The following is a 27,695-nucleotide window of genomic DNA, read 5'->3' on the forward strand; positions in this document are numbered from 1 at the left end:
TGAAGGTCAAAGACAGAAGTCATTAAGTCTAGACAATGAGTTCCAAAGGTTGAATCCTCTGTGTCGGCTTCTCCGGAGCTCAGAGGCATGATGCCTGTGTGTGTGAGTGGGGGTGGATTTGTGGTGAGCCTTGTGTTTGGCTACTGCTTATGTTGTTCTGCTGAACATTGTGGGCATTCTATGTTGGCATCGGAATGTGTAGTGACAGTTGCAGGCTGCCCCACTACGTCCTTCAGTGTTGGTTGTAAATACAAACAATGTGCATTGCAGAAATCCGAATCTGACTCGAGCCAGAGAACAACGTCTTCACATTTAGCCAGGGTAACCTGCCACCTAGTGGATTATATATTTACTTTGTTTTTAAAAAAGTTTGTGTTCATTCACTTTAAATTATTGGGATACAGTCTGTGCATGACTTGGAAGAATTGTATAATAAAATTAAATTATACAATTTGTTTGATACATGTGTGTTAAAGTTTGAAGAAAGGATATTAACCTGAAACATTAAGTCTGTTTTTCTTTCGGTCGATGTGACCTGCCTTACATGTTTCCAACACTTTCTGCCTTTACTTCAGATCTCCTGCAGCTCTAGTCTTTGTTTTTCAAGAATGTTGTGAGTTGATTCAGTGAATGAAATTACGAAGCTGAAACGCTAGCTCTCTTGTTTCTTACGCTTTAGATGCTGACTGACATCCAAAGTACTTATAATCTTTTCTCTGTTTATCTCAGATTTCAAGCATCTGTGTTCAGTTTTGCTTTTCACTTAACAGTGAATGATGTGCTGTTCTCTCCTTCTTTAAATATATTTCAACATGATGAACAATGGCTGTCAATAGTACAGGTTTCCATTTCACTTGTCAGCAATAGTATCGCCGTATCCACTGCAAATCGATGATTATTTCAGCATTGAATTTTTTTAACATTTTCAAGGAAAATCTGTGGCATTCTTTCCCATCTTGAACTATCTACATTGATATAAAACTCTAATTTTGTACATCTGAAGCAGCTATTTGGATCTGAGGCGGTGTTGTGAATGAAATCATCCACTTTGGTAAATCATCAATGTTTGGTAGAGTTTGAGGAGGAGGCAGCTTAACAAACTGATAAAGTTATCTTTTGACAGGCATACGGCAGGGACTTGATGGAGGCTCAGGAATGGTGTAGAAAGTACATGAGATCGGGAAATGTAAAGGACCTCACCCAAGCTTGGGACCTCTACTATCACGTGTTCCGACGGATTTCAAAGCAGCTGCCCCAGGTGTGTTCTGGTTTCTGGACATTGCCAGTACTACCTTTGTGTTTTGGTATAAAGCATTGCTCATGAACACAGTTGTACTAGTGATATTTGATGAACGCCTGTGCACATTAAACAGTATTTACTCTTCGGAATGATTACTCATTCAGGAAGAACGTATACTTAAGAAGTACCATACATAGCAAGCAATTGCAAACTAATATTTTGCAGTATTTAAATTTTCCCTTGAGGAAACCATGCCGAGTACGGCCTATTTTATCATGTGCCTTTTTCGTCGACTTCAACATCTTCCCAATCACTGTGGTCAAACTAACTGGCCTATAGTTTCCTTTCTTCTGCCTCTCTTCCTTCTTGAAGAGTTGAATACGATCTCTTCGGCTACCTCTTTCAGAACTCTGGGATGTGCACCATCTGGTCCAGGTGACTTATCTACCTTCAGACCTTTCAGTTTCCCAATAACCTTCTCTCTAGAAATGGTAACTTCACACACTTCATGACCCCTGACACCTGGAACTTCCACCATTCCTCTAGTGTCTTCCACAGTGAAGACTGATGCAAAATGCTTATTCAGTTCATTTGCCATTTCGTTGTCCTCCATTGCTGCCTCTCGAGCATCGTTTTCCAGCAGTCCAATATCCACTCTTGCCTCTCTTACACGTTATGTATCCAAAGAAACTGTTGGTATCCTCTTTAATATTATTGAATAGCTTTCTTTCATATTCCATTTTTACCTTCTTACTGACTTTTTTCGTTGCCTTCTTTTGGTTTTAAAAAACTTCCCAATTCTCTAACTTCCCAGTAATTTTGCTCTATTATGTGCCCTCTCTTTGGCTTTTATGTTGGCTTTGACTCCTTTTATTCGTCAGGGTTGTGTCATCTTTCCTTCAGAATACTTCTTCCTCTTTGGGATATATACATTCTGTGCCTTCCAAATTGCTTCCAGAAATTCCAGCTGTCGTCCCTGCCAGTATTCTTTTCCAATCAGTTCTGGCCAGCTCCTCTCTCATGTCTGTGTTCTTCCGTTTACCCCACTGATACATTTAAGGCTACGTCCACACTAAACCAGATAATTTTGAAAACACCGGTTTCACGTAAAAACGATAGGCATTCACACCAGGCAATTTTGAAAATACCTCCATCCACATTGAAACAGGTATTTGGGCGAATCTCCTCCTACCGGGCATGCGCAGGACACATCTACAGAAAACAAGCGAAGAGGAAACGGTATACTTAGCGCGCGTTTGTCCAGTTACAGACTAGAAAAACTTAAAAGGAAATTGCCAAACGATGGATAGCTGTTGGCTCTCGTGCAGGAGGACTTAAAACTAAAAAAACAAATACTGGAGTGTATGGAGGCAACCGGCAGGGAGTTCACAGACAGTATGACCCGGCTGACGACGAACATTGAAAAACTGACTAACTCTGTTGCAGAGGGATTTGCAATGATGAGGAATATGATGGCTCCCCCCAGTACTTTTCACCGCCACAATACCAGCCTCACAGCCACTACAATAGCTACACATACGGACACACAGACCCCTGGGTGGCCCCACCAACATCTTCCCCATTCCCACAGAGGGGTCACCCTGGAAACATTTCCTACAACCATAGTCTCTTCACCAATGAAAGGGACAACAGGTTTTTAAAAACCTCCGGTTACCCCATACGCACTACAATGCCCAGGGTGTAATCCAGTACCAACCTGATTTTCCCAATCTACCTGCATATCGAAGTCCCACATGACTATTGTAACATTGTCCTTTTGTCATCCATTTTCTATCTCCTGTTGTAATTTGTAGGGCACATCCTGACTACTATTTGGGGGTTTGTCTACAACTCACTTCAGGGTCTTTTTACCTTGCAGTTCTTCAAAACTTTTCGACCCTTTGTCACCTCTTTCTATTGATTTGATTTAATTTTTTGCCAACAGTGCAACGCCACTCCCTCTGCCTTCTGGCCTATTTTTTCAATACAACGTGTATCCTTGGACATTAAGCTCCCAGCTATAATCTTTCAGCCATGATTCAGTGATGCCTTCAACTTCATACTTGCCAATCCGCAACTGTGCTGCAAGTTCATCTATTGTATTCCGTACACTAGATGTATTCAAATACAGCACCTTCAGTGCTGTATTCATCCTTTTCGATTTTGTCTACCTTTTATGTTGCAACTCATCCTGTTGACTACAATTTTGCCCTATCGTCAGCCTCTCCTTGCTAAACCTTATCTTCAGGACTATTGTCCGTTTTCCTACATTACTTCTTGCATTGAAGTATAAGCAGCTCTGGACACTAGTCGCACCATGCTCAACCTTTAGATTCCTAACTTTGTCTGACGTCCTACCAACATCTGCTTCCACAGCCTCTCCACTAACTCTTCTGGCACTCTGGTTTCCATCTGCCTGGAGTTCATCCAGTTCCAGCTCCAACTCTTTAACTTGGTTTGTTAGAAGCTGCTGCTGGATGCACTTCTCGCAGTTGTAGTCTCCCTGGAGATCTCCCTGCCTTCCCACATCCCGCAAGAGGAGCATTTCACTATCCTGCCTAACACCTCTATTGCCTTAGCTGAGCAGATATAAAGAAGAGAAGGGAAAAAATAACGGTGAGCTTTTCTTTCCTTTGCTTTCTCTGACTGAAGCCTCGAAGTGCTAAAGGCTCAAGATCACCACTCTGACGATGGCCACTGCACTTACTCCCACCTTCCTTTAACTTGCTCTTACTATTCAATTCCAAACGCTGATTACTCGCTGGTCAAAGCTTTTTTTTGCTGCCACAATCTGCTTTGAAGCTTGGGCCGTGGACCTGATTGAAATCCTCTCTTGGACGTGGACCTGATTGAAATCCTCTAAAACTTCTGATATCTGGATTGGCCGCTGGTGAAAGCTCTTTTGCTGTTACAACCTGCTGCTGCCTTCATCCTCAGGCACTGGGCCTGATTGAAGACCCTCCTCCCCAAACTTCCGATGTCCAGGTCGGTCACTGGTCTAAGCACTTTTTAAATGTAACTGCATAAGACCATTCAGTACTGTATAGGAGCAGAATTAGGCCATATGGCCCATCAAGTCTGCTGTACCATTTCATCAAAGCTGATCTGTTTCCCCCTCAGCCCAAATTTCCAGCTACCTTCTCCCCGTTATCCCTTTGTGCACTGCTAATCAAGAATCAAGCAACCTCTCTGTTAAATATACCTAATGACTTGGTCTTCACAGCTGCCTATGGCAACAAATTCCACAGATTCACCACTCTCTGGCTCAATAAATTCCTCGTCGTTCTAAATAGACATCCCTCTATTCTGAGGCTGTGTCCTCTGGTCCTACACTCCCCCACCACAGGAAGCGTTCTCTCTACATCCACTCATCCACTCTATTGAGGCCTTTTAACATTCAGTAGGATCCCTCCCACTCTCCCCGCAATCTTCTGTTGCATGTTTCATAGGCTGAATTTTCAAAGCCAAATTCTGAAGTGTGGTAACTTTGTGATTGCTCAGTGCAGAATTTACCTTTCATCAATGTCTTTGTCAATAAAATCAGTCCATGATTCCAGCAAAGTCACATTTGCATTTCATAATCACAATATTATTTTTCCCAGCATCACAGAAATTGAACTGTGATGTTGGAAGGAATATTGTATTGAAATTTTATAGCAGACCATTATTGGATGTCACTGTCTATCTGGTCTATGCCCATCTGGTCCTGAAATTGTAAGTTTGACTCAAGGGAATAAACAAGTGTGAATGAATCCTATCTGTTGATATCACTTGCTTCAATTAAAACCAAAGATTCTAATGTAGTGTTTTTTATATTTTGTTGCAAGATATTTCAGACCTCAGAAGAATCTGTAAATGCTACAATCAAATATTATTTTAGGTTCTTTAAAAGTTCAAGTTCAAAGTACATTTATTATCAAAGTATGTATACTTTATACAACCTTGAGATTCATCTCCTAACAGGCAGCCACAAGACAAAGAAACCCAAAAGAGCCCATTAAAAGGGGAAGACCATCAAACACCCAATGTGCAGAGAACAAAAAACAAATCATGCATGCAAATAATGTTCTGAACTGAAGTCCACAAAGAGAGTTTATCCATGGACCCATAGTTAAGCGCAGAGCGGGTCAGCAAGCTGAACTGGCCTGACCCTCACCTTGGGCCCCAACACCCTGAGCTCTTCGTTCTGGTGCGGCACCTAACTGCCACCTAAACATTGGGTTCAGTTACCTCGATATGCTCTGGGGCCTGGTCCCCACCACCTTGATTTGACCTGTACCTGACCCTACCGATTTGCCCCGGTGCTAAATCAATTGAAACTCGGGTCTGCATCACTCTCGGCGACAGCCTACTATCTTGCCTCATCTTGGTTCTACCTCATTGAATTGCCTCCATGTTACTGACTATTGCTTGTGATTATTATTTGTCAGAAAAAAAGTAATTAGCAAAGTATTTAGTTGTTTATCTTGTTTAATTGGCCTCCAGCTAGAAGTTGCTGATATTCACTAGTCTTAAACTGGAGAATGCTTGCACAATAGGTCATTATGGTAAAATGATTCATTGCTCATGGTTAATTATATTATTAATTATTGAAATAATCTGCATTTGGTATTTCTTTCCAGCTCACCTCACTTGAACTCCAGTATGTATCACCTAAACTGCTAATGTGCCGTGATTTAGAATTGGCTGTACCAGGCACCTATGATCCAAACCAGCCAATCATCCGGATTCAATCAATAGCTCCTTCCCTTCAGGTTATAACCTCTAAGCAGCGACCAAGGAAGTTAACCATCATGGGTAAGACCAAAATGCTTTCCAAGCTGCCATTTATTTTTTAATTGCCTCCTCTATTTCTTTATCGGTTAGGATATTTATAAAGCAAATTAGGTGGTACGTACCTTTTTGAGTATGCAAAAGGACGATGAGAACTGATTATGACTTAAGCGGGATAGGAAATAAGAAAAGGTGTGCGCAACCCCAGAACACTACACATAAAGCAGCATTAGATTTCAAACAATCAAGCGTGAAGAATTTGGGATTTTGATTGCCGATGTGCCTGTGCTTGGGAAATCCACCCCCCACCCCCCCCCCCCGAACTGGGGAATGAGATTTCCTAGTCTGTGTGTGCTGAAATGCATGACTCCCCTCAATCCTATTGCAACTTTCTCTTCCACCATGATCTCTGACTTTGCCCCTTTCAGGCAGTCATGGCCGATCCTACTAATATATTAATCATTGATCTCTTCACTGCTTCATGTTGCCTCACCTGGGCTACCAGTTTGGCCCAATTGCCAAGCTTTGGAATCTTGAGATTAAAAGGAAGGGGAATAACATAAGTATTGTAGCTGCTAATGAATTTTTCTGGTAATTAAACATGAACAATATTATACCATCTAAATTAACAAGCAGCCAGCCGGAAATGCTGCTTTATTACCAGATTGCAAAACTCAGCAGAATGAACATTTTGCCTTTTCTCAGCAGGTTGAGTTCCTCATGCTCTTGGAACGTGATGAATCTTTGTGGCTGTTTTCTTTCATTCCTATATCGAAGTTAATGAAATTTTATCTGTTTCTCTTTAGGAAGTAACGGCCACGAATTCATGTTCTTACTAAAGGGCCACGAAGACCTGCGTCAGGACGAGAGGGTGATGCAACTTTTTGGATTGGTGAATACCTTGCTCGCTAATGATCCTGCCTCTCTGCGGAAGAACCTAAGGTATTATAGTGTTTGATTTATCAAAAATAAGTATTCATAGTAAAACTGATAGATTCATTCAGCATGGGAACAGGCCCTTTGGCCAAATTCATCATGGAGGCCATCAGGCTAAACTCATTTAGGCTACGTCCCACTACGCCGGATAATTTTGAAAATGAAGCCTTTTCTCTTCATTTTGACCTCCTGTCCACACTGAGACGGCGTTTTCAGCCCCCGAAACGTTCTCCAGAGTGAATAAATCTGAAAACGCCAAATATCTGTTGTAGTGTGTACGGGGTAACCGAAGAGATTTGAAAATGCTGTCATGACAACACCTCAACAACAACGCTTTTTCTGCTTCTGCTTGGTACTGCGCAAGCACTGCCGGACGGCTGTTATAACACACAGTCGGTGTGAACGGCGTGAGACTTAAATTGTAAAGTGAGCTTTTTTGACTTTTTTAAATGTTTGATACATTTAACAAGATGCTTTATTAATGCAACAGAGTTAGTCAGTTTTTCAATGTTCGTCGTCAGCTGGGTCATACTGTCCATGAACTCCCTGTCGGTTGCCTCCATACGCTCCAGTATTTGTTTTTTTTAGTTTTAAGTCCTCCTGCATGAGAGCCAACAGCAATTCCTTTTAAGTTTTTCTACTCTGTAACTGGACAAACGCGCACTAAGTATATCGCTTTCTCTTCGCTTATTTTCTGTGTGTCCTGCGCATGCCCAGTAGGAGGAGATTTGCCCAAATATCCGTCTAATGTGGACAGAGATATTTTGAAAAACGCTTAGTGTGGACGCCTGTCGTTTTTACTCGAAACCAGTGTTTTCAAAATTATCCGGCGTAGTGTGGGCGTACCCGTAGTTTATGGTTTTCCTTTCATTTCAGCCATTCTGATTATTTTGTATGTAAATTAATCAACATCAGAACAGTTGTTTTTCAGTCATACGGTACAGAAACAGCCCCTTCACTCTACAAAGTCATCAACCAGTCATTTACACATCCTTCATCACTCCCATTGTTTTTATTGTCCACACATTCTTATTCTACAACTCTCCTGCACACCAGGATAATTTACATTGACTGGTTAAACTATCTACCCATATATCTTTGGAATGTGGGAGGAAATCTACCAGAACAAACAGAAGATATTCAAGCAGTCAGAGGGAGCATATGCTTAACCCCACACAGACAGCACCAGGGGATGGTCTGTGAGATAACACCTCTACCGCATTACAGAATTAATGAAGTGGTAGCAAGATGGATCCAACCTCTCAGGCTACGTCCACACTACACCGGATAATTTTGAAAATGCCGGTTTCAAGTAAGAATGACAGGCGTCAACATTAAGCGTTTTTCAAAATATCTCTGTCCACATTAGACGGATATTTGGGCGAATCTCCTCCTACTGGGCATGCGCAGGACACACAGAAAACAAGCGAAGAGGAAACAGTATACTGGTGCACGTTTGTCCAGTTACAGAATAGAAAAAGTTAAAAGCAATTGCTGTTGGCTGTTGCGCAGGAGGACTTAAAACTAAAAAAAAACAAATACTGTAGCGTATGGAGGCAAGGGACAGGGAGTTCATGGACAGTATCACCCGGCTGACGATGAACATTGAAAAACTGACTAACTCTGTTGCATTAATATTAAGTACCTTGTTAAATGTATAAAAACATGTCTGCATCAGTGTTATCTTGTATTTCCATACAATGTTACATCAGGCTGTTACACATCTATTGTCAGAGAATTGCTTGCATAAATAGGTAAACCACCTTTGCTCTTGGTTCTTGATCCTCCAAAATATTCCGCATGGAATTTAAACTGGAGGTGGCGGAGGGTGTTTTCTGTCCTTACCTTCATATAAGCAAGGACAGAAAACAGGGCAAAGTGAGTATACTTATTTATTCAATAAGCTATGGGTCAAAGTATTTGGTGAGTACATTTCTAACTCTTCTGGCTTCAGTCTTTTTGCCGTCTGTTCTGAAATTGTTAGGTTCTGCGAAGCGCAGAATCAAATATCGCTGTGATGTTTGTACGCTCTAGTATCAATTGTTTGGCGACAATAAAGTAATAAAAATAAAACAATGAAATGCCATGCTACCGCCATCTGTTCCGGCACGTCATGACAGCGGTTTTAAAAAGCTCCAGTTACCCCGTACACACTGCAACGGATATTAGGTGTTTTCAGATTTATTCACTCTGGAGACCGTTTCTGAAAATCTCCGTTTTCGGGGGCTGAAAAAACCGTTTCAGTGTGGACAGAGGGTCAAAACGAAGAGAAAAAGCTTTGTTTTCAAAATTATCCGGCGTAGTGTGGACGTAGCTTCAGAGTCATAAACAGCAGCTGTCCAGTGTTGTCCATCAGCATCAGGGGCCTCCTTTCAGAGGAGAATCAAGAGTAAGAGACAGCAGATGCTGGGCTCTGGAGCGACAACCAATCTGCTGGAGGAACTCAGTAGACTGAGCAGCATCTGTGAAAGGAAAGGGACTGGTGAAGTTTCAGTCAAAACCCTGCCTCAGGGCTGAGAGTGGAGAGAAGGGATAGCTGGTATAAAGAGTGGTGATACAGAGGGAAGGACAATTGGCAGATCAAGGCAGTTTGGGAGATTGAAGTTGAGAGACAGGCACAAATGGGTAATAAATGAAGGCTGATGGAGCCAAGGTGGAGAGAGGTAACACTAACATTTGTAGGCTACATGCAGCCCTGTGAAACCCATGAAGTGTAAATCCTTTAGGTTAGATCAAGCTCACCCAAAGGATTACTCATTAGTAAGTACCCTCTTACTGCCAGTCTTTCATGCTTTTGAATTACAATACTACTGTTTAATGAAACTGTCAAGGAAGTGAGGAGCTGGCTGAATCATGAAGCAAATTATTTTTTAGGACTTGTGTCAGGGTGGAATGGAAACTAATACAGAGGCTGCCTTACTCTCTGGCTGTACCCAATCTGTTGTTTGCCGATAACACCTTAGTGGAAGTGATCATTGCAAGGTTTCCTCCTATTTTTTTGTGGTGCTGTGGAAGTGCAGTGAGCAAGAGTGAAGAAGATAAGCTGTCAGAGATAGTGTGCAGATGTAGTGCTGCCACCCAAGCTGAACACAGACCTTGAAAGCCTAACTCCCCTTATACAGTGTTTCAGTGCAAACCTGAGATCCAAGGTCACCAGACAGACCAAAACAAGAGAAGGATGCTAACAAGAGCTTGTTGGTACAGTACTATCTATCAGTTAGTTATTTTACCAATTTGAGAAATTTATTGGCTTGTAACTTGCGGAATCTATAGGATATTAACAGCTGAAATATGTATGATGAATAGTACTCAAATATGCAAATTATGAGATTCAGGAGTGCTCAGAATTTCTACTGTGTCATAAAGTAGATTATTTTGAATTGTAACTTCAGAGCAGGTTGGGTTGCAGGAATTTAGCCCTTCCTCTTGTGACACTGTCACTCAGATTAATGAGGGATTTGACTGAGGTGTTTGCCAATTGTCAGAAATTCTGTGATTCTGTTCTGCCTTAAGGAACTCTTCTTGAGATGCTAATTTCAGGTCAATTTCATTCACTGCATAACAGGGCTAATAGTTGATTGTGCTTGACCAATGACAGGGTCTCTACTGCAGTGGTAAAGCTATGTGCTTGAGCTGGCTGTCTCCTCTGTATTACACTGTAATTATGACATTGGAATCTAATTAACATTATAGAAGACACAAATGGAAATAGAAAGATATTTATTCGAGTTCAATCTTGATGCAGAGTTTCAACCCAAAATGTAGCTAATTCTTTTCTTCCCACAGGGACTGCTTGTCCTGCTGAGTTTTTGGAACAGATAATTTGTTGGTCCAGATTATAGCATCGGCAGTCTCTTATGTCTCCATTTCAACTTTATTGCCATAGGCATTAGTACACTGCATAAATGCCATGGAAGTTAGCTTTTTGCAACAGCAGCACAGTAAATTGCAAACATAACAAATATTAACAAAAATTTAATTAACAGAAGTTGTGTATAACTTGTGTGACTAAATAAGCATACTAAAATTACTACAAACCAAGCAAGAGAGACAGAAAGAAATACTGTCTGAGGTGGTGTTAAATATTTTTAATAAAATTGAATATTTCACATTGATGCTTTACTGTGTTAAAAATGTTCAAAGATGCAACAAAATTGGAAGTAAAAGGTTGAATATTGCTATTTATAACAGAAAATCAATGTATTTTAAACAGAATACCAATTGCAAACGCTGCACCAGCCTTACATTTGGAGCTGGGAGTATCAATGGGCATTGAACCCATCTGCACCATCTCACTTCTTTGCACTATTTTTAGTTTAACTATTTAATATACATATACATACTTATTTACCTTTTTCTGTATTATCATGCATTGCATTGTACTGCTGCTGCTAAGTTAACAAATTGCACAACATATGCTGGTGATATTAAACCTTATTCTGATTAATACCGTATAGTTCTTTTTTAAATAAATGCTCTTTTTGGAAAAAAGAGTGGGTTTAGATGTTTCATTGAAATATTCTTGATTTCTTTCTTAAGTATTCAAAGGTATGCTGTCATCCCTCTGTCCACAAACTCTGGTCTAATTGGCTGGGTCCCTCATTGTGATACCCTACACGCGCTCATTCGAGACTACCGTGAGAAGAAAAAGATTCTGCTAAACATTGAGCACCGCATCATGCTGAGGGTAGGTGATTCTGACAGTCTATTTAATATGCATACTTTCTTTCTTATCAGATACATAATAATTTTATTTGCTCCTTCCAAAAAAAAACTTAAATTTCTCCCTGGACCAATAGTGGGCCATGAGTTAAAGTAATACTACCAAACACAGATAGATATGATGTTATGAATTTTTGATTTGTTTCAAGTGACAGTCACAGGGTATGCTGCTGTGATTGGCATTGACAAAATGCACTCAATCAGTAAATCAGTGCTTCCATATCCATGATAAACTCACTCATTCCCATTTACACTTCCAGTGGTTATGGAGTCATTGAGTACTACTGCACAGGAAAAGTCCCTTCAGCCCATCTAGTCCATGTGGACCTGATCTACTATATCGTCCCATCTACCTGTGCCCAGATCATAGCCCTCCATAACCCTCTCAATTAAGCAGCTATCCAAACTCCTCTTAAATTGAACTCGTCTCCTCCACTTCTACTGGCAGCTCGTTCCACACTCACATCACCCTCTGAGTCAAGAAACTCTGTCAACCTGAGGGGAAAATGCTTGCATGCATTCACCCTACCTATACTCCTCATAATTTTGTATACAGTGCTGTGCAGAAGTCCTAGGCACACACACATATACTATATATTTATTGTCAACATGGAGCAGAGAACGAGTACGTAGGTTTGGTGAGAGCAAAGGCAAGATTGGAGCACCATGGAAGGGATGTGGTTCAGGTGGCAGAGAAGGAGTGCCAGGGATTGGCGTGGATGCAACCACGCCCAGCCCTAAGACACCAGGCAAGGTCATTTGATTCCAAACGTATGGTTTATTGATCATTATAGAATGTGTCTCTGTTGCTTCCCACTCCCGCCTTTCCCCCTTCCCCTTTTCCCAAGTGTGATTCTTCTCTCCGTGCCTCCTTCCCACTCTCAGTCCACAATATAGAGACCCAAATCAGTATCCGGTTTATCATCGCTCACATGTCATGATTTTTTTTTTGTGGCAACAGTATATTGCGTTCCATAAAATTACGACAGTTCTGTGCAAATGTCTTAGGCTCCGTAGTTATATACATGTGCCTAATAAAGTCCTAATCTATTCAGCCTTTCCCTATAACTTAAGTAAATCCATCTTTTGCTTCAAGCCATCTCACTTTTGTCACGTAATTTCTCTTCTCTGAGCATTTTTTCCATTTCAGAACTAAAAACCTGAACTTTTTACAGTTCTAGTTAAAGGACATCAGCCCATGAGGATTTGGAGTACAGTGCCCACTTGTGATTAGCAATAAAGCTAACAAACACATCAAACATTGAAATACACTTAACATGACAGCCTTTGCATATGATAAATTGTCTGATGAAATATACGCCTAACAGCAGCAAATGAATATATCAGTCAGTAGCTAAAGCTTAAGAGATGATTGGAAATCAGGATATGCATTCTGGTTCTTCAACTCATTATGTTGTGAATGTAGGAACCAGGTACATTTAACTATTTATTTACATACTACAGAATTTTGAAAGCTGTGTTTTGCTGTATTTAAAAGATAATAGATGTCCAAATCCTGTGTTCTGTTCAGTATCCACAAAATTCTTTTGCCGTGTAAGTCTCAACAGTCAAATGCAGTAGCTGCCAGAAATCTGAAATCAGGACAAAAATTAGAAGTAGCCGGTGATTCAGGAATTACAGAGAGAAACAGAGTTGTCAATTCAGGATGATAACTTTTAATCAACACTGTAAAAAGTTGGAGGTGGGAGGTTCACTTTTGAGATGCAGAGAAGGTCGAGGAGACGAGGAAAGGACAAAAGTGAACATTTCTGATAGGATTGGTGATACTAAATGACAAGGAGAGGTAGTGTGAAGCAAAATTGGTGGGTTAGTAAACAAAATCTAGGTTTGTAGGAAGTGTAAAGGAAGGAGCTAGTGATTTTCCATGAATTTGAGAATATTGGCATCTGTTTTTATCTGTTCCAATGATATTTTTGTCAGTATCAATCATAGCAGCTGGTCCTACACCACCAGGTGAGAGATTAGTCTATTTCAAAGTGCATTAAATGAATCTAATTCATAAGTTTGTAGTGGAGAGAAATTGCCTTTTGTAAATATGCTGTAGCTGTTATTTTTTTCTTTTGCCAGATCTCCAGTTCCCCCTTCCTTTCCACCCATCTTTAAGCAGGAAAAATCAGTCCTCACTGACATTATTGAATATTTTGTTTCTTTTTAACAGATGGCTCCAGACTACGATCACCTCACGCTGATGCAGAAAGTTGAAGTGTTTGAACACGCAGTGAACAATACAGCTGGAGATGACCTGGCCAAGTTACTATGGCTAAAGAGTCCTAGTTCTGAGGTGATGCTTTGTTCAATTTGTAGCTTAATAAATTGATTCAGTATTGAGTGCCTATAAGCACAGTTAATAAAAAGCAAAAATATAAAAATTCACAGGTGGAATCATAGGGCACAGATGCACAGAAACAGTCCTTTCGGCTCATCGAGTCCATGCTGACCTGTTGTTCTGCCTAGTTTCATCGACCCACACCTGAGTCTTCCATTCTTTTCCTATCCACGTACTTATCCAAGCTTCTCTTAAACGTTACATTCAAGCCTGCGTTCACCACTTCCAGAGGCAGCTTGTACCACCCTCTGAGTGAAGAGGTACCCCCCTTAAGTTCCACAAAAATACTTCATCTTTCACCCTTATCCTATGACCTCTAATTCCATTTTCACTCAACCTCAGTGGAAAAAAATCTGCTTGCATTAACCCTATCTATAACCCTCACAATTTTGTATATCATTACCAAATCTCCCCTCTTTCTCCTACATTCCAATAGGAGTTCCAAGGAATAAAGTCTTGACCTATTCAACCTTTCCCTTTAACTCAGGTCCTCAAATCCTGACAACATCCGTGTAAATTTCTGTACTCTTTCAAATTTATTAATTCTTATTTACCCTCATCAAACTACCCAATCTTTGTGGTTTACTCGTCCCTGTACTGAACTGAGGCTGTGGCCTACAGCTGAAATCTGCTTAGCTGTGAACTCACTTCTGTGAACTTCAGTTCTGAATGCTATTTGCTTACTTTTATTATTCAGCAATTTTTTTTTTGTCCTCTGCGCATTGGGTGTTCGACAGTCTTTTGTTTTGATGGGTTCTATTGAGTTTTCTTTGTTTTGTGGCTGTCTATAAGGAGACAAATCTTAAGGTTGTATAAAGTATACAAATATACTTTGAACTTTAAAAGTCAAAGTCTGCTCTACCAGAGAACTGCCTCCTCATAGTAGCATTTAAGGTAATTCATAAACTTCTTTTACTCAGTATCTTCAGTAAAGCCTAATACATGCAAAATTCAAGAGACAATAAATGCAGCATCATCTCTGTTTTCAACAAAGAATAGTCCTGTAAGGTTATTCACGGTGAAATTAAAATTAACATTTAAAACCTAAAGTAATAGCTGCAGCACATGAAATGCACAGGACTTTTCAATTAGGAATTTAAGGTGAGATGATGTTGGGCCACTTCAAAATGGCAGGTGCTTGACTTGTAGCCCGCTGTCTCCTTTTAATGCAATATATATTTCTCAGGAGGTGAAAAGTAAGCTTCATTATTTCAATTTTGGTGTTGGATTCCATAAAACCTTGTGCTATTAACTGAATATGACTCTCATTTCTAAATATAAATAATCTTGCTTAAATAATGCAATTCACCCCTTTAGAAATTTTCTGGGCATCATCTTGATTTGTAAGTAACTCTTTCTCAATGAAATTTAGTACAGGTCGACCTTCTATAATCTGGCACCATTGGGACCTGAGGAGTGCCGGATTAGTGAAAATGCCGAACTACAGAAAGATCACATCAAGCAATAGCTAACTGCCTCAACGTACCTTTAAAATATCAAAGGATTCAAAAAATCATTTAATGTCAGAGAAATGTATACAATATACATCCTGAAATGCTTTTTCTTCGCAAACATCTACAAAAACAGAGGAGTGCCCCAAAGAATGAATGACAGTTAAAAGTTAGAACCCCTAAGTCCCCCCCCACTCCCCTCCCTCCTGCACGTAAGCGGCAGCGAGCAACAATCCCCCTCCCCACTGGCAAAAAAAAGTGCACCCACTACCAGCACTCAAACGTGAGCTAAGCGATACCAAAGACACAGACTTGCAGTTACCCCAAAGACTACACCGCACTCGCAATTATTGAGGGAATCCTCGTTAGTTTCTCTTCATCCGCTTAGTAATATGCTTAAAGTCAGCGGGTCACCACGTCTGATCTGAGGTCGTAGGCAGAAGAGAACGGAGGCGCCGGAGGGCAGTGCCCCTGGCAGCAGGCGGGCTAGAAGGCGGACCGACCCAGCATGCGCCAGCTCCCCCGCTGCTGGCGGGTGCTGGGCGGTCACGCCTCACGCAAATGATATTAGTAAATACAGGAAAACAAGCAGGAATCGCCTGTCTGTGCTTACAAGAGCGCGCCAACACATGAACAGATCTAGCATAACCAAAACAGTACGCAGCATATTGGTACGGTGGCCTGGAAAATTTGAAATTACAGTTGCGCCAAAAATTTGAAATCAGTGCAGGTTATCGAAGGAACCAGTTTACAGGTAGTCGGATTAGCGAAGGTCGACCTGTAGCATGATTTTAGAATTGGCAATATCACAGAAGATGGACAGGTTCAACATTATTGAAATAATACATAAACTTTTACATAGTTTCACAATAATTTCAACGATAGAAATGCATGAATGCTAGAAATCAAGGTGCTGATTTTCCATATCCATTTTTGTTAGGCAAAGCTTAACATGCTTATAACTTCACCTGTGGTTTGTTTTATAATTTTATGGGATATTGCCACATAGGACACAATTGTACCTTAAAACAAACTCTCAAGTATTAATGAAACATAACAAATAATCTGCCTAAATGAAACAGTCCATTTGTTCTTCACTTAGCTCTGATAAAATCCAATGATATTCATAGTGCACAGAATGCTGCTTCATCTGTTTTAGTTGCTGTCTGGTCTCTTACATGTCTTCAGAATTTTCTTGATTGCAAATTTATTTGTCAAACGTGCAGATAATTTGAGGCAGATATTGGAGATGGGTTGCAACCTTGCGGCAGATTATTAATTAAGCATGGTAAAGATAAAGTGGACTTTGGTTTCAACTTGCTGTTTATAATCCTTTATGGAGAATCAGCTCATGGTTTAAAAGCCAAGTACAAGGTTATTTAATATTTATTGCTCTTCAGATATGCTTTGCTGCTCCAAAATCTTTGTGGTAAAATGCATTCTGTTGCTTTTGAGGAGTTTCACTCCATTGTTTTATGTTCTGGGGTTCTGTAGGTGTGGTTTGACCGAAGAACCAACTACACACGCTCATTAGCTGTGATGTCAATGGTGGGCTACATCCTAGGGCTTGGAGACCGGTAAGAGATTCACATAATCCTAGTGTCTTCATGTCTGCTATATAGTCCAATAGTCTTTGCAGGTGCCCTCAGAGTATAAAGCGGAAGATTATTTTTATCAAACGTGAAACATTTTCCATGTTCTTCTGATTACACCACCTTCTGGTTAAGCTTGCCTGATCACGCAGCTAGTGCAAATGTTTGTTAGAGAGTTAATAAAGAACTGCTGATTTCATGGTTGGCATCCCAACAGAATTGACAAATTTTGGTGAAATGGGTATATGACTAATAAATAGTATAGTAAATGGATGCAGCAGCTTCTAAGGGGCTAACCGAAGGTGTGATTGTCTTTCTTTAAACGTATCTTTTACGATTGCAAGACCCTGCTGGACATTAAGAACTTAAAGTACTGCAGATCTGCCCAATCATTGGCAGAAAAACTGAAGGAGCTGGACTTGGTGCACGTTGTCTGCTGCGTGCATCAAAGAGGCATCAGAAGACTTGGTGTGTAGCCTAGCAGTGAGTCATCATCTTAGTCACTTTATTTGTGATTGTAAGATGCTGTTGGACATTGTTAACATGGAATGCTGCAAGTCAGATTTTCTGATTTATTGGCAAACAGCAAGAGAGCTCTGTAGCATTGATTGTAGCAAAGAATAGGCCTCAAACTGCTGTGTCACTTGTTTACAGCCACCCAGGAGAGAGGCATCGGAGTCAGGTGCTCCAACCACCGGAGGTGGTGTGGTGCCGCGTCCAAGCTGGAGTTAGTGTTGCTACCAGTGTTCGCTCAGCAAAAGACAAGCATTTTGTGTTTGACTGCAGACTGCTGCAACATTCATGGGCTCAGGGACTTGGAGTATTTTGAGACTGTACTTTTCTGCCAGCTTAAATGTGCTATGTGTGCCTTGTACTGTGCATGATTGCTGGTACTGTGTTTTGTACCTTGGCCCCCAGAGTAATACCTTTTCATTTGGCTGCATTCATGGATATTCATATATGGTTGATTGACTTTTAAACTTCAATTGTAAGTCAGTTGAATATTCATTGATGGATCTTGTATACCAATCCTCTTTTTAAATCCTTATTCAATGCAAAATCTTCTGATGAAATCTCCTGCCACCTATATGAAACCATCTTTATTTCCCAGGAGATCTAATAACATCTTTACTTTCTACTTTCTTAAACAGGCATCCATCAAACCTGATGCTGGATAGGCTTAGTGGAAAAATCTTACACATTGACTTTGGAGATTGTTTTGAGGTAAGATAGTTGAACTAAGAATCATTTGCAATACTCTCATGATGAAGGAGCTTCAAATTCCAGTTTTGTATCTTCAGAAAAACATCACTTTAGAACCTTAGAAAGTTTTTGACAAGAACAGGCCATTCGACCAAGCAAGGCTTGCCAAATTCCTATTCACATAGTATCTTGAAATAACTATTAAGTTTAGATTTGAAATTCTCTGAGGTGCTATTCTCAACTACACAGCTAGGTAGTTTATTCCATGAGTCCACAACTCGCTGTGTAAAGAAATACTTCCTGATGTTTGTCTGAAATCTCCACTTAACCGGTATCCATCTGTGGCCCTGTGTCCTTGATGATGGATTCATATTGAAGCAGCAGCTGGCATCCACGTTACATATGCCCTTAATGATCTTGAACACTTCTATCACGTCTCTTCTCATTCTACGTCTACTTAGGCTAAAAAGGTTTAATTCTTTCAATCTTTCTTCATAGCTCATACCCTGCAGATCTGGAATGAGTCTGGTCGCCCTTCCTTGGACTCTTTCAAGTGCCTTCACGTCCCTCATACAATATGGTGGCCAAAATTGTACACAGTATTCAAGATGTGGCCTTACAAGCGTGTTATACAGCTTAAGGAGAACATCTCTTGACTTGAACTCCACTGAGCACATTATCCAGCCCAACATTCTTGGCTGCGCTACTAACCAAGCTGGTCCAGTACAACTACAGCACCGGCATCTACCCGGCAATGTAGAAAATTGCCACAGTATGGTATGTCCTGTATGCAAGAAACAGGATGTCCAACCCAGCCAATTACCACCCTTTCAGCCTATTCTTTATCATCAGCAAAGCAATGGAAGGGGTCATCAACAGTGCTAACATGCAGCACCTACTCATCAATAACCTGCTTATGGATGCCCAGTTTGGGTTCCATCAAGGCCACTCAGCTCCTGACCTCATCACCTCCTTGGTCCAAACATGGACCAAAGCGTTAAATACCAGAGGTGAGGTGTGACTAATAGCCCTTGACATCAAGGCAGTATTTGACTAAGTATGGCATCAAGGTGCCCCTGGAATCAACGGGAATTAGGGGGAATCATACCTGACACAAAGGAAGATGGTTGTGGTGGTTGGTGGTCAACCATCTCATCCTCAGGACATCACTGCAGGAATTCCTCAGGGCAGTGTCCTAGGACCAACCATCTTCAGCTACTTCATTAATGACCTTCCTTCCATCATAAGGTCAGAAGTGGGGATGTTCACAGATGACTGCACAATGTTCTGCACCATTCGTGACTCCTCAGACAGTGAAGCAGTTCATACCCAAATACATCAGAACCTGGACAATATCCAGGCTTGGGCTGGCAAGTGGCAAGTAACATCCAAGTCACACAAGTGCCAGGCAATGACCATCTCCAACAAGAGATATTCAGTGGCATCATCATCACTGAATCCCCTACTAGCAACATCCTTGGGGTTACCATTGACGGGAAACTGAACTTGTCTAGCCATATAAACACTGTGACTCCCAGGACAGGTCAAAGGCTAGGAATCCTGCAGCATGTAACTCACCTCCTGACTCCCCAAAGCCTGTCCACCATCTACAAGGCTCAGGTCAGGAATATAAAGGAATATTTTCCACTTGTCTAGATAATTGCAGCTCCATCAACATTCAGTACAAGGCAGTCCACTTGATTGGTACCCCTCCCAGAAGCATCCAATCCCTCCACCTTCGATGGACAGTTTCAGCAGTGTGTACTATCTACAAGGTGCACTGCAACAACATACTAAAGTTCCTAAAGCAGCACCTTCCAGACCCATGACTACTACCATCTAGAAGGACGAGAACGGCAGATACCTGGGAACACCACCACTTGGAAATCCCCCTCCAAGTCACTCACCATCCTGACTTGGAAACATATCACCATCCCTTCATTGTCGCTGGGTCAAAATCATGGAACTCCTTCCCTAACAACACTGGGTGTACCTACACCTCAGGGACTGCAGTGGTTCAAGAAGGCAGCTCATCACTAGCTTCTCAAGGGCAAATAGGGATGGATAATAATTGCTGGTGACGCCCACATCCTGGAAATAAATACATTTTAAAAAAAATTCTGTTAGCCTTCCTGTTCGCATCTGTGCATTGTGCAGATAAAGGTTTCTCAACCAGGGTTCCGTGAGAGATTGTGATTAAAATAAATAGACATCATTTTTTAAACTTTGCGCGATGCACAATGCAGTGCTGGAGCAGTCCTGTTAGCAATCTGTCAGAGATCTCATCCCAGTATGGCAGTCCACAGTAAAACCAAGTTTACTTGATTCAGTCCACTCCCTTCCGAATTACTTTTCCCAGCTTCCAAAATCAATTTACAACCTTTATTTAAATTAAATCTACTGAGCCTACCTTTAGAAAAATTAAATCCCATTTTAGCTTCAGCTATTTACTTAACAGAAATTTATGATGTTCTCCTCAAGAGTTCTTAAAATTTATGAACAGGAAAGAAAGATTAATTTCAAGAAAGGTAAGCTAAGCTTAACCGCCTGTTTTTTTTTAAGGAAGTTTGGCTAAAAGTTCATTCTCTACTCAAAAGAGCACTGACGATTATTTTCACATTATTATATCTACAATTTACTGATCACGCTAATGTATCGTGAGCTGTAGATGTAATATTTTTTATGCAGGAGTTTCCTGAAACCTGAAAATTATTTCAAGGGTTCCTCCAGGGCAAAACGGTTGATAAAGGCTGGTCTAGATGTTGACAGTAAGGAGTCTACCATGACACCCCAATTCTTTTCATAGAGTGCACTTTCTAACTCAAGACCCCCCATTGTATATTTATATCTATATTCCTACTTCCTAAATGTAATACTTTACATTTACTTAAATTAAATTTCACCTGCCATTTATCTGCCCACATCTGCATTTTGATTAGATCTAACTGTATTGATTTTGCTGTCTAAATGTTATCAGCCAGCTTTCCTAATTTTGTGGCATCAGCAAATTTTACTAGTTTATTTGTTATGTGCTCATCCAGATTATTAATGTAAAGTAAAACCAGCAGTGGCCTCAAAACTGATATCTGCGGAACCTGCTTTTAGTAACTTCTCAGTGTGAAAATGATCCTCTCACCAAAACTTGTTTTCTGTTTTTGAGCAAATTCTGCACCCACTCGTACACCTTCTCCTGAATCCCTACCTCCTGTAATTTGATTATTAACCTCTTGTGGAGTACCTTGTCAAAAGCCTTTTGAAAGTCCAAGTAAGTGACATCAACTGCTCTATTGTTATCTTAAATTTTAGTTGCCCCTTCATAGAACTCCAGCATATTAACAAAATATGATTTCCCCTTTTTTAATCCATGCTGGCTTTCTACTAACATATCTGTTCTTATAAGCTGCCTTTTCATCTCATTCTTTATTATTTTTCCATTATCTTGCCTGCAATGCCATTAAGCTTACTAGTCTATAGTTACCAAGGTCAGTGTGGTGACCCGTCTTACTGGGACAATGTTAGCCTATTTCCAGTCCTTGGGGATTTCACCAGTCTTCGATGACTTCTGAAAAATACATATTAGGTGTTTGTGTATATAATCACAGACCTCTTTTAAGTACCCTTGGATACATGTTATCCGGCCCTGGAGATTTATTAACTTTCAGCCTTTGCAGTTTAAGTAGGAAATCACTTTCTAAGATCTCTAAATCACTTTAAACTACCTTATTTTTCTCTGCACTTACTGGCATATTGCTAACATCTTGGGTGAATACTTAAGCAAATTATAAGGTAAGAGTATCTGTTGTGTCCCTCTCTGCATAATTTAACTTCCCATTATTATTCCTAATACACTTAACTTCTTCTTTGACTTTTCTTTTACGACTAAAGTATTGGAAAAATCTCAGGATCAATTTTAGCATTACCAGTACCATTACCTTCTCAATCTGTCTTTTGGCCAATCTGAATTTTCCTCTTGACTATATCGCTCATATTTTCGTATGCCTTATGGTTAACAGTATTACTATTTTTTCTGTATTCCTTGTTTTGCTGTCTTTTCTTCAAAATTTTAACATATAAAAATTTTTATATTCATCTATGTAGTTGATCTATTGTTGTTATTGCTTGTCCCGACCTTGGGTATGAACATTACCTGCACTGCGTGTATTACTTCTTTAAACTGACCTCACTGTTCCTCAACTGACTCAACATCAAGCAATTCCTTCCAGTTTACCTTCTGAAGTCTTTGCCGCATCTGCACAAACTTTGCCTTCCTGAAATTCAATTTAATGGCTTTGGTTTTTACTGATATACTCTCCCAAAAAATGTCAAACTTAAAATGTTATGATCACTTATTCCTAAAGGCTTAACAATTTCTGTACTCAAAATTCTGTCCTGATTGTTACAAACTATCAAATGTAGACAGGCCTCCCTTCTTGTTGGTGCATTAACCATGTATTCAGTTTAGTGAGAGCCCCGTAAGTTTTCTTTATTCTTGTCTGCTGATGTAAAATCACTGCATGTTCTTAAGGCAATAGAGTGCAATTGTCTCTTTCAGCATTTCCCCTAAAGGTGAAGGAAATGGGACAGGGACACACCCCTTTGAGCTGTCTGTGATATTGCAAATTGCACTCACAGTGTAATGAATGTGGGTATAGAAACTGAATCATGAGACCAGGCATTTCGTCACAGCTTTGTATTAAAAGAAGAGACTACATTTGTCAAGAAGTATATGTCGATGTTTTGGATGGGTTAGTTGTCATATCAGTATGAAATAAATAAGAGGGAAGTACTGTACTCCTAAACAGGGAAGAGAACTGGTCTTGCCAGATTTCACTCCAGCACATTGTTTCAGTGTCCATTTTTCTGCAGGTTGCAATGACCAGAGAGAAATTCCCAGAGAAGATTCCGTTCAGGTTGACCAGGATGTTAACCAATGCCATGGAGGTATGGCCCTGCATTTATTTTCAGCTTTTACATTATAATGCAACCTATCATACTAAGTTGTTTCATACTAAGCTGATGTCCCTTGCCATTTCTTGCCATCTGGAACACAGTTGTCCAGTCCAGCTTTCACTGTTAGATGGCTCCGAAGAAGAAGCAATCTAACAGTATTCACTGAGATCAGAGACTAGATCTCTGATATTCTATTTTGGTAATTGATTCAGTTGTGACTTATAGGAAGTGGATGTACTATATATAGTCATACTTTTTATTTTCCCATTATGTATTAGAAAAGTCCTGCCCGCTTTCAGACAAAGCATTAAATAGAACATGCTCTTCCAAAGTGGACATACCTAATCACTTTCACCAAAATGAAGAAAAGCTTCTCAATCTTGCTAACAACATTTATCCATGAGCCAATCTGAAAATTTTATTATTTCAGTGCAAATGTGGCATCTTGAAAAGTGCAAATGTGCTGTCACGATTTGCTATTCCTGCTGCTGTCTGCCAGCTCCAGTGGTGCACGTTTAATCTGAGCTCCAGTGTTGTTGTGCGCAGTTCACACAGTCTTTGACTGTTGGGGGTTCTTTCCACACCTCAAAGGTGTGCGGGTTGGTAGATTACAGTGTAAGTTGCCAGTATTTTGTAGGTGAGTGGTTGAATCTGGCGACGTGGTGATAGGAATGTGGGGAGAATATATTATAAAGTAGGTACAGAGGAGATGTCAGGGCAAGTTTTTTACGCAGAGAGTGGTGAGTGCAGGGAATGGGCTGCCAGCGATGGTGATGGAGGCGGATACGATAGGGTCTTTCAAGAGACTCCTGGATAGGTACATGGAGCTTAGAAAAATAGCGGGCTATGGGTAACCCTTGATAACTTCTAAAGTTAGTACATATTCAACGCAGCATTGTGGGCCGAAGGGCCTGTATTGTGTTGAAGATTTTCAGTGTTTCTATTCAGGATTATTGGGCATGCAGAGCTGAACTGTACATCTGTAGAAATTTGCAAGAGTCTTCGGTGACACACCATATCTCCTCAAACTCCTAATGAAATAGAACCACTGGCATGTGTACCAGTGATTGCATCAATGTGTTGGGCCCAGGATAGATCATGAAGATGCTAACACCACGGAAGATCTATGCAGCTGATGTTGGAAATGCTCATGTTTTCCACCGCTGACCCTTCAATGAGGACAGATGCGTGTTCTCCTGACTTCCTCTTCCTGAAGTCCACAATCAGTTCCTTGGTCTTGCTAATCCAGGCAAGGATAGACCTTTGAACCTTTGGATAGAGTGCAGACAGCCCAGGGAAGAATGCTGTTTGGAGAGCATGGCTTCCCTTTGCATACCAGCAGTTTGGAGACAAGATAAGCAACCCAAGGCACACGCACCAACGAAGGGACAATTGCTTTACTAACTTCAAGGTATCATCAGTTGTCAGCTTATAGTTTCTATTGAATTTTTGTGAATGTGATTGTTCTTGCAAGTAAAGAATTCAAACACACACATAGTTTATCAAATGGTCGGTATCCGTAACTGATAAGCCAATTCTGTATAAAAACCACATTTCTTTGTTCAGAATACAGGACAGTGTGGTGACAAGGACCATGCTGTTCTTGTGCAAAAGTAAAATATGTCTGAGCATTAAATAACGGTGTGTTCTGTGTCCAGTTATCAGTGTCATTAGTTAATTTGTATGTTACTCTGTTGTTCACTGCATCAATGGAGTACCAGTGTCCCACCCACTCTACCTGCCTTCACTGTTGGTAATGAAAAGCTGTCAGTAGTGCCATCTTTCAAATATCTGGGGAGCATTCTCTCTGAGGATAGCAGCACTGACAACAACATCCAGAGCCGCATTAAACAGGCATCAGCTGCCTTTGGGAGACTTTGGCGTACGAGTTTTTCAGAACAGGAGCCTTCGTCCCTCCACAAAGGTCGCCGTATACCAAGCGGTCTGTGTCACCACCCTCCTTTATAGCTGTGAAGCTTGGGTAACCTACAGCTGTCACATCAAGCCCTTGGAGCACTTCCACATAAGCTGCCTCCAGCGCATCCTGGGAATTACCTGGTGTGAGCGGGTGCCTCACACTGAAATATTGTAAAAATCAACTGCAGGAGTATTGAGGCCATGATCACCCAGCGTCAGCTGCAGTACGTGATAAGGATGCCCCCATGTCGGCTACCCTGCAGAGTGTTATACGGCCAGCTACATCATGGTCGACGCTCAGCTAGAGGGCTGAAGAAGCGCTATAAGGATCAGATGAAGAATGCTTTAAGGAAGTGCAGGGTCAGACCCGAGGACCTGGAGGATGTTGCTGCTGACCGTACCACTTGGTGACAGCTGTGTAGGGACAGAGTTCGTATTCTGGAGACGGAAAGAACAACCAGAAGACAGCAGAAGAGAGCCAGGAGAAATGCAGCCATGGTTGCCACCACTACCACATATACATGTCCCACCTGCAATAGAGCTTGTGGGTCCAGGATAGGACTGTATAGTCATCAAAGATCTCACCGTTAAAGGAGTGGACGTCCTCATCGAATTTCGATGGACAACCGAAGAAGATGATGTATTACTGAGAAAGAAAGGATTTATATAATTATTTCATGGCCTCAGGCTATCCCTGCAAGAAATTTCCAAGATTTATGTACTGTTGAAAGTGTAAACATTGTGCAATTTTTAAATAATTGGTGCTTATTAATTTACCAACACTGGGGTCTCACAAAGAGCAGTGTAATAATGATCAGCCACTTTCTAATGGTGGCCAGGGCACTCCCTGGTCATCTTCGGTGCAATATAATAAGGGCTTTTGCCAACTCCTCATCTAAAACATTTGAAGTCATTCTGGAGTAGGACTCAAGCCAAACTTTGTGACTCAGAGCTGTGGACAGTCAATACTCATTGTTTCATTATATAAGTTCAGTAATTTAGGCTCTATTGTTCCCATTCCTTCTAATTAATCTCCTTGTTGCTGTTCCTCAGGTAACAGGATTGGATGGGAACTATCGAATTACATGTCACACAGTGATGGAAGTGCTTCGGGAGCACAGGGACAGTGTTATGGCTGTGCTTGAAGCCTTTGTATATGACCCTTTGTTAAACTGGAGGCTCATGGACAGTAAGTATTCAGTAATTTTTGCTAATTGTCTGGTTATAGGAACTGTTTTGTGTACCTTCCGTCAGTCTCAGTTTTAAGAATCCTGGTGTGTCTCAAAATGAAGCCTTAAATTGAATAGTTTTCACTTCAGGGTCTTCAATGGGTACATTTAATGTCAGAGAAATGTATACAATATACATCCAGAAATTCTTTTCTTTCGCAAACATCCAGGAAAACAGAGGAGTGCCCCAAAGAATGAATGATAATTAACATAACAACCCCAAAGTCCCCCCCAGCTTCCCCTCCCACACACAAGCAGCAGCAAAGCAACGACTACCCCCACACCCTCACCAGCAAAAGAAGCATCAGCACCCTCCACCGAGCACTCAAGCATGTAGCAAGCATCAGTATAGACACAGATTTGCAGTACCCCAATGACTACTTGTTCACCCAGTAATTCGACATACCACAGGCGCTCGCGCGTGCGCTCTCTCTCTCGCGCGTGTGCTCTCTCTCTCTCTCTCTCTCTCTCTCTCTCTCTCCCCCCCCCCAATAAGGGAAAAAGAGGTGTCCCCGTTTCACAGTGAAAAGGGAGACATAACAAACAACTCAATGATTCACGATGTTAAAAGTCTGTTGCATCGTTTTTTCTGAGCTCTGCACCCAGAGAGTTGGCCCTGGAAAGGCTCAGATCTCTGGACATACAATCCACAGCAGCTAACCCGCTGCTTCCGATGTTCCAGTCGCGGGAGAACACGGAACATCGGCCTAGAATCAGCATGTCTCCAGAGCCATGAAAATCTGGCACCCTGAAGGTGCGATAGTCTTCCAGGACATGTCCCTGGGATATCAAAGAGTGGCCAATCATTAGGCCCTGAGAGTGGGTCCCATTCCTGCAAAGCACTGAAGTCGGGGTAGGTCTTCAAAAGAATCTGAAAAGGGGAAAAAAGAGACATCAAAGATAGAAATAGAGCTGCTTCCGGAGATGCAAGCAAAGGAGTTGCCGTTTAGCGCCATCTTGACTTCGTTCTGCCCCTCCGTGTTCCGGTTCATCCACAGCAGCTGCATAACAGAGAAAGGTTGAGCAAGTTGGGTCTTTATTCTTTGGAGCATAGAAGGTTGAAGGGGGGACTTAATAGGGTACTGCTGGACTGGTAGATTTCTGGACTATTGAATGTTATTTCCTGTTAATATACAGCATATTTTTAAAACATTTCTTTAAGATGTTACACAGTAATATAATAAATTGTTCAATGAACCTTTTAAGATTAAAGTCTGTGGGAACCAGAGGCCCTGAGAGTCAGGTACCAAATAATTGGAATTTCCAAACAACCAGATAGAAGATTATCAGAGTTTTACTGAAGAAGTTATCCACATAAGCATGTTTAAAAACAAT

At 41.0% G+C, this 27,695-nt stretch overlaps 1 protein-coding gene across 3 annotated transcripts in view; it reads left to right on the forward strand.

Moving 5' to 3' along the window:
* mtor (mechanistic target of rapamycin kinase) overlaps nucleotides 1–27,695 on the forward strand; it is a 341,456-nt gene that overhangs the window by 304,613 nt on the left and 9,148 nt on the right. For all 3 annotated transcript variants that reach the window (XM_072245239.1, XM_072245242.1, XM_072245241.1), the window contains 9 exons: nucleotides 1,124–1,258; nucleotides 5,863–6,037; nucleotides 6,820–6,955; nucleotides 11,489–11,636; nucleotides 13,851–13,973; nucleotides 16,964–17,046; nucleotides 18,213–18,285; nucleotides 23,131–23,205; nucleotides 26,185–26,320. In XM_072245239.1, coding sequence (XP_072101340.1) covers nucleotides 1,124–1,258; nucleotides 5,863–6,037; nucleotides 6,820–6,955; nucleotides 11,489–11,636; nucleotides 13,851–13,973; nucleotides 16,964–17,046; nucleotides 18,213–18,285; nucleotides 23,131–23,205; nucleotides 26,185–26,320 — 1,084 coding nt within the window. The remainder of the gene's footprint in view (nucleotides 1–1,123; nucleotides 1,259–5,862; nucleotides 6,038–6,819; nucleotides 6,956–11,488; nucleotides 11,637–13,850; nucleotides 13,974–16,963; nucleotides 17,047–18,212; nucleotides 18,286–23,130; nucleotides 23,206–26,184; nucleotides 26,321–27,695) is intronic.

This window comes from Mobula birostris, chromosome 27 (genome assembly GCF_030028105.1).
Source record: "Mobula birostris isolate sMobBir1 chromosome 27, sMobBir1.hap1, whole genome shotgun sequence".
Lineage (NCBI taxonomy): Eukaryota > Metazoa > Chordata > Chondrichthyes > Myliobatiformes > Myliobatidae > Mobula > Mobula birostris.